The 8,283-nt window shown below is 42.2% G+C and overlaps 1 protein-coding gene across 1 annotated transcript in view; it reads left to right on the top strand.

The window, feature by feature from the left end:
- The first annotated feature begins 5,541 nt into the window (after positions 1 to 5,541).
- The window catches only part of TAS2R39 (taste 2 receptor member 39), a 7,542-nt gene continuing 4,800 nt past the window's right edge, over positions 5,542 to 8,283 (top strand). The window contains 1 exon segment of the mRNA XM_013007555.1: positions 5,542 to 5,555. Within this exon segment, the coding sequence (XP_012863009.1) occupies positions 5,542 to 5,555 (14 nt within the window).

Raw genomic sequence — 8,283 nt, 5'->3', positions numbered from 1 at the left:
ATGGAAAATAGACATGAAGAGAGAGTTCATAAAAAATGAATTACAAATGGTCAACAAACACATGAAAAAGTGCTCATAGTCACTGTCCACCAAGGAGATGCAAACTAACATCACAATGAGATCCCAGCTTACACACACAATGATAGCTTCAATGGAAAACAACAGAAAATATGTAACACTAGAGAGGTTGTGGAGAGAACGGAACTCATATGCACTACTGGTGACTTGTGAACACATACAACCACTGTGGGAAATGACTTGGCAATACTTGAAGTAGCTGGAAATTGAAATCCGATACGGTCCAGCAATACCACCATTAAGCACACACCCAAAGAAATAAGATTTACAACACAAGTAGATGTAGGCTTTCCTATGTTTATGGCACAGTTCATAACAGCAGGAAACTTGAAGCAGCACAAATGCCCAACAGTGGAAGAGTGGATAAAGAAACGATAGTACATGCACACAGTGGAAGACTCGGCATCCCTGAAAACACTGATGACAGCATGAAACACCACATGACGTGCAAGGACCTGGAAACCACTATGCCAAGTGAAGTTAGCCAATCACAAAAGGACAAATATTGTATGAGTCCACCACTATAGAGAATAACACCAATTACACGAATCATACAGACCAATTCCCAGACAAAGGGGTAGAAAATATGCCTACTGGACATGAACCATGTATCACCCCCTTATGGGCATTTCATAAGAGCCACCATCAAAGAGGAGAACACACATCTGCTGTAGCGTCTCCCGGATGCTGTACAATATCGTGACAAGGTTGTGACAAATCGTCGGGACGTCCGTAGAAATGAGATGAAAATCTTACTGGAAAATCAAGTTCAGACCATGGAAGAGACGCATCTACATGTCAGAGGAGGAACTTACATGTCTGTTCGTGGGTATGGTGGGTAAACAGGGAGGAGAGACCTCACATCAGGATGGGATGCTAAACAATAATCATAGGGGAAAAGAAACCTGTTTCCATGATCCTGGGGTGACACTTTTCTCCCCAACCCTCAGTGAACCTTGTCGGGGACTAAGCACTATGGTGACCTCAGCTCCTCACCTTACAGGTAACATGGTATCCTCTAAGGGACACACCAGAAAGACTTGACATGGAAACCTGAGTGAATGAGCCAGGTCCGACCTCAAAACTACCTTTACCCTTGGACTTAGGCTGAAATACTCTGATGGGAGAGGAAGCAAAGGTGGCCACCCCAAGAAAGGGGAAATGGTGGTCAGTGGACCTTGGGTGGACTCCTAGGTTAGTGAGTATCCAGTGAAAGAGGACCTAGAAGCGCCTATATGTAATATCTCAGTGGTGCCCCCCTGCATTAATAAGACAGGTTTTAATCTGAGAGGCAAGGAAGGATCTGCCCTTGTAAGAATACAGGAAAACTTCCCCTATCATCAACCCCCACACTCAATGTAAACAGAGCTCAATCACCTAAGAAATTATTATGTGATTTATATTTAGATCTTTGGTCCATCTTGAGTTTGTTTTTGTACATGGTGAGAGGTATGTGTTTCATTCTTTGGCAAGTGAAGAGCCATTTTTTCCAACACCATTTGTTGAAAAGGCTATCTCTAGCCTATTTTAATGTGTTCTAGTCCTTTATCAAAAATTGGGTGTTTTTAAAGGCTTGAAGACAACCAGGCAGCTATCTAGCTAAGAAACAACAAAGCCCACATGGAAGAAGCACACCAGCCTACCCTGACACGAATGCTGAAGACAAAGCAGGTGCATAGGCAAATGCGGTGACGAAAGCTGATGGTGCCAAGCTGTCAAAATATATAGAATCTGGGGTCCCATAGGCTGGAAAATAAACAAGGGGCCATCTAACTGAGAAACAACAAAGCCCTCATGGAAGAAGCACACCAGCCTGTGAGATGACAAGGCGTCGAAGGGATCGGGTATCAGGCATCAAAGACAACAACAAAAAAAATCATAGCATTGTGAATGAGGGATCGTGCAGAGTGGGGAGCTGGGGCCCATCTGGGGGAAATTGGACATCCCTTGCAGAAGGGCTGCAGGGAGGAGATAAGCCAGTCAGAATGCAGCGTAGCAATGATGAAATATACAATTTTCCTCTAGTTCTTAAATGCTTCCTCCCCCACCCACTATCATGATCCCAATTCTACCTTACATATCCGGCTGGACCAGAGGATGTACACTGGCACAGGTAGGAACTGGAAATACAGGGAATCCAGGACAGATGAACCCCTCAGGACCAGCGGTGAAAGTGGCGATAGCGGGAGGGTGGAGGGAAGGTGAGGGAGAAAGGGGGAACAGAGGACAAGGTCTACATATAACCTCCTCCCTGGGGGACGGACAGCGGAGAAGTGGGTGAGGGAGATGTCAGGTGGTGTAAGATATGATATAATAATAATAATTTATAAATTATCAAGGGTTGGGGGGAGCAGGGAGGGGGGTAAATGAGCTGATACCAAGGGCTCAAGTAGAAAGCAGATGTCTTGAGAATGATGATGGCAACATATGTATGAATGTGCTGGACACAAAGGATGTATGTACGGATTGTGAAAAGAGTTGTATGAGTCCCTAATAAAATGATTTATTTTAAAAATTGGGTGTTTGTAGGTATTCACTTTTATTTCTGGGTTCTCAAGTCTAATTCATTGGTCTTCACACTATCATTGTTCCAGTACCAGCCTGCTTTGATTAATGTCACTGTGATAGTTAAGGGTTATTGTGCCAACCTAGTCGATAAACACATGTGGGATAAATCGAAGGGTGGAAAGATAAATGGCTTGGTGAGCCTCACCTTTCTTGTTCTCTGATGGTCGGACCAGTGTGCGGCTGCCTTAGCTATTTCTTTGCCTCAGCTGGCAAGGCTCACTTCCTGCGAGACATCCCTGAGGAGAAGCCACATGGACCTACCCCGATGCAGCCCTGGATGCTGGAGCAGCTGCGTGGAGACCCCTGCCAGCGCTGAGATGCTCACACGCTCACTGATTCCACTTTCCTCCTGCAGTCGGCGTCATTGCGTGTGTTTTGTGAGTTGGAGGACGACTTTATAGATTGGTGTCGGACCTATCGGCTAATGTTGGACTTATAGACTTGGGCAGCACTGGGTTGGGATGCTCTCTTAATGTACACTTGCCCTTTATATAAAACTCTCTCTTTCATACGTAAGAGTTTCTGTGGATTTGTTTCTCTAGCCTACCCAGACGAACACAGTCATTGTACAGTATGTTTTAAAGTCTGGGGGTGGAAGGCCTGTTACTTTGTCTTCATTTTATAATAGTGTTTTATTTATTCTGGGTTTCTTTCCTTTCCATATAAAGTTGGTGGTTAGTTTTTCCATGTGCTTTTCTTGACATGTCTTACTCCTGAAGACATAGTTTTAGCCTTTGGGAATGAGCACTGTTTAAATTCTTGCTTTGTGTCTAACCCTCATTGTTTTCTTAAAAAGTGTTCAACTGCTTATGTTTTTCAGTAGCATAAGTGAAGATAAGTGAATTCGAGTCTGAAAAGCTTTCCTGTATGTATATTTTCCTTTTTTCAAAATTATTTTCAATTCTATATCATTGGTTAAATCAATGACATTGCTATTAGAATTACCAAATACCTCATGGAGTTTACTTAAATTATTTCTCAAGAAACTGGTCATACGGTCTTTAAAGTGGACCAGGGATTATATACAAATCTTAGATATATGAATGGATTTTGAGCTCAGACTTAATCATGAAACCTAATCTAAAAACAATTAGTTCTTACAATGCAGCCCTACCCAGTACTTGTCCTCATGAAATGATCACTGATGTTATGGGTACCATAGCAACGCGTAGTGAAGAAACCCGAAGGTATCCAGCTATGAGAACGAATAGGATCTTGGGCTTATAGGTTTGAATTAAAACAAGTACCTATGCTGCTTGCCTTCTGAGGGTATATTGTCAATCCCTACAACTAGTAACTTTTACATTATGTTCACTGTCACATCCCAACTATCCTATAACTTCCAAAACAATACCATTCAACACCTGAAAACCTCAAACTCAGGTCTCCTGAAGGAGTATAAACATCCACTTCAAAAGTGTGCGGTTACTTTAAAAAGATACCTAAAGATGACAGTGTTTCACACGTCTGCAAAAGTTACATTTATCTTTCAGTGAATTACAACCTTTCATTTTTGCCAAATAATGGCAACGTTTAAATTCCAAGTTATAGTTCTCGATTTCAAGGTTTTTGTACAGATACCAGTAAATTAACAGATAATACAATAGTTAGATTTTGTGTCAACTTGACTGCACCAGAATTATCAATAGTTTGGCAATTAACACGTCGTAATCCTTCATGCCCTGACCAAACAGGATGAAATCACAGCCAATCAATTGTAAGACAATTAAGTTGGGATGCACCACCCTCACTCAGATCACAGCAGCAAAATGCAAGCAATTGAGAGGATGAAAGTTGCGGCTTACTTCCAATGTCAGTAGACACTGTGGGAGATGTTTCTTGCTTTTTGCTGGGTTTGGATCCTGCCTCTGCCTTATAGACCTTCAGTTAGTTAGACTTGAACCAGTGGCCCCCAGATTACTTGACGTAGCTGACGGTTATCAGCATCCTGCCATTTTACCTGTTGACCTTGTCGTCGTTTGCCTCTGCCTCCACCACCTTGAAGTCTTCCTGCCATCAGCACACCCCTCACCCCAGCTACACAAGGCGGGAGAAGCCCCCAGCCTCACATCTGACCCATGGGCTTGGACCTTCCTGGACTTAGACTTGCCTGTTTCTACAACTGGGTGCATCATTTTCTTGTTACAAATGTCTCCGCATAGATACATACATAGTCTTCACTGATGCTTCTTCTCTAGAGAACATGCCAGAAGAAACCAGCTCCTAGCACAATCACTACGGGTTCAGTAGGTGCAATTATACAGCGATAATAAGTAAATATTACAGTAAAGTTATAAAGAGCATAGAGATAAAAGAGATATATAGACATAAATGGAGTCAGACAAATTTCATGGTAGCATTGCTCACCTCAGCCCTGCTTGGTGGTCCACGTGGAGGGAGAGGGAAGGAAAGGAGGGCAAGGGAACAAGGGAGAGAGGACGGGAGAGGAGAGGGGGGAGAGAGGGGAGCCAGAGAGAGAGGTCAGAGAGAGAGGTCCTAGAAAGAAGTCAGAGAGAGAGAGGTCAGAGAGCTCTACATTGCTGACTCACGCCTACATCCCTTTTGGGGGCATGCCAGCCCACTAATTACAGGTAGAGACATATGTCACAGGGAGGGGCTGCACTATAGGTTACACAGCAATGAGAAGGGGTGGTCCAGGGACATACACTCAACAGGAAGAGAAGGGACAGAGTCCAAGTTTGGCTTGTTCCTGGCCCAACTGATAGAGACCATTATCAGTAGGATGCGAACTCCGCCCACAGGAGCCTGTCCATTGTCTCAAGAGCAGGGAGCAGGCCCAGGACAGTCTGGCAACTGAACGCCCTCAGGGGAGGGAATGCCTGCACATCTGACCTCCCCCCACAAGAACACAGCCTAAAAAAGACAGCTTTTACTATGTTGGGCCGATGGAGTATACAAAAAGCTCTCAGTAGTGTGATATCAATTTTGTATCAGTTCTATCAGAGTTTTTCAAATATAAAAATCAGCTCATTCAGGTAATGGTTAGACTGTGCATCTAAGTCATGAAATAAAGGAAAGCTTTCAAAGTTCTTGCTGTTGAACATTAAACAGCTGACATTCCAGTGGTTGCCATTAAAACTCATGAAAAAGGTAAACACTGAGGTTAAGAAGGATTTATTTTCCAGGAATAACATGAATACAAAGTTTAGTGCAGCCCAGTATCAACGTAGAACAGTGTTCTTCATAGGGTCACACTGAATTCTATTCCTAAGAAAAATTCATTCTAATGACGAGACCACGCTGGATACATACCCTCATGAAGAGATCACTGCCAAATGGATGCTACAGCAAAATGTGGTGAAGAAACTAGATAGCATTGGCTAGCAGAAAGAATGGCTTCTGGGGTCTTCAAAACTTGCCTTCAAACAAGGAGTCCTATAAGTGAACCCTCAACTAAGTTCACATGGTGTTACAGCCGGCTTTCCCTCGGCCCCAGGAGCAGAGAGGCAGAGTCACCGAGACTGCAAACCACCAAGGAGTTTATTGACCAGCTCGAGCTAGGGCCCAAGTGCTAAGGTACCAACGCAGTGGCCACCAAAGACAAGGACCCCAGCCTGGGGCACACGCCAAGCTCGTCTACTCTTTACAGGTGACATCAACTGGGTGAAACGATCTGATCCCCTCGATGACTTCATCCGGAGACGATTGGTTGTGCAGGTCTTTTTAGTTGGCTGGCTCCACTCTCGGGACGTTCCAATTGTGGTCACTCATGACTTTCCAGGTGCGGTCAGCATCATTGTGATCACTCGGACCTTTCCAGGTGTGGTCAGCGTCATTTTGGGCAAGAGGGTGACTTTGTTAGAGAAACGAAACTCAAGGCTGTTAGAGAAATGAAACTTAAAGCTGGAAAAATGAAACTTAGGCCTATTTTAAGAGGCTCGGCCTGTCATGGAGTCAGTGCTGCCTTACAATGGAAGAAGCACATCAGCCCATGTGATCGAAGGTTTGAAAATAATATAATTCATCTCTGAAGGCAGGAATTATTTCAGAGCTTAAATTATGGATCCCTGGTTGGGTGAGTGCTATTGATGACCGAGGAAGTCCAAAATCCATTTGCAGGATCGATACATAGATTAAACTTAGGGTGATTGTTCCTGATGGATGTGAAGTGTGGTCCTCAGACAGAGTGTTGTAGAAGTGATTATAGTATAGACAGGTTAAAATGTAACATAGGATTTGATCCATTTTTGGAACCATTTTAAAATGCTAGCAAGTTTTTGAAGTGAAGGAGAAATGCACACGGGTGCAGCCTCCAGTGACTGCCCTCGGAGCGTAGACGAGGGATGGACTGGCCTTTGCTATCGGACAGAGTGGATTGTGAAGTGGATGATGACAGATAGGACGAGGCTGAAACCTAACACCTTTCCTCCGAATCTCCATTTTGACACATATTAAAGTCGTTCCAGTGTTTAATATGTTCCATTTTCTTCTCAACTGAAGCATTTCTGTATGACGTTCCCATTGTGGTCAGCTTTTTTTGACTCTTTCCTTTTTGGTCTTGCATGTTTTCCCGTCTATGAAATCCAAGATGATGTCTCCATAGAGACAGTAGCTAGATGAAAGGTCCTTTGGGCTTTGGCAAGGGAAGTTGGGAGGGATTGAAAAGTGAATAACAAAGAGCACAAGAAAAAAGAAAATGTTTAAACTTCATTATGGTCATGATTGTCCAGCTCTCCTTGATATGAATGAGCTATGGAGTTGTATGATATTTGGACTATGCCCCAATAAAGCTGTTTATTATTTTTAAAAACAGTGTTTGTACAATACTAAGAAACCCATGAAGAGAAAAGATAATTGCTTATGATACAAATATAATTTTAAAAGCATTTGCCAAACAAAATAGGGGTTGCAGTTGACAACCCTTATAATTTCTTTTTATATACGAAGAAGACCTAACATATAAAATTTGTCTAAAAAAATCTCAACTTGAATACCACAAATATCTCAGCATGTACGCACACTATTTCCTTTGCTTTTACTCATCAATCGTAATTTAAATAGGACTGATTCTTTGAAGAATTTCTTTTTGTTAACTAATGTAAATTAGCTACAAAGATATTGAATATTTTGGCAAACAATTGTTCTAAATTTTTATTCCTTTTGTGAAAACCAAGAAGTAAATATATAATCAAACTATTCAACAAATGCAACATCAAAAACTGTCAATTTTTAGAACTGTCAGTAAATAAGGTTATTCAAGTTTATAAACGGAAAGTGCTGAATGTTCACATTTGCTCCTACACAAGGAAGGAAGGAATTAGCCAGATATAATTATGAGGACTCAATGGTATAAAAGACTAAACCTTAAAATTTAGAATGCCTCAACTTCTAGAAGGATTATGTTTATAGAGTTATTGTTTTGATGGAATAACTACATGACTACATTACAATGCAACAAAATGAAAAAGGCTATGTTTGCACACTTCTAATTTGGCTAGACATTCCAAAAGATCATGAATAGGAGAAAGTTAGGTCATGAATTGTAGTATTAAATTAAAAAGTGGAGCGGGGGAGTGGGGTGCCAGCCCCCACCCGCTGCTACTACTATTACTACTACTCGGATTCAGTAATGCACAATTGTACGGTTGAGATATATAAGTATTATATTAAAGTCAT

The sequence above is a fragment of the Echinops telfairi genome, unplaced genomic scaffold, assembly GCF_000313985.2.
Source record: "Echinops telfairi isolate 266 unplaced genomic scaffold, ASM31398v2 ScPeMD7_23;HRSCAF=83, whole genome shotgun sequence".
Lineage (NCBI taxonomy): Eukaryota > Metazoa > Chordata > Mammalia > Afrosoricida > Tenrecidae > Echinops > Echinops telfairi.
Note: the sequence above shows the minus strand (reverse complement) of the source record. Positions and strands in the feature narration are given on the sequence as shown.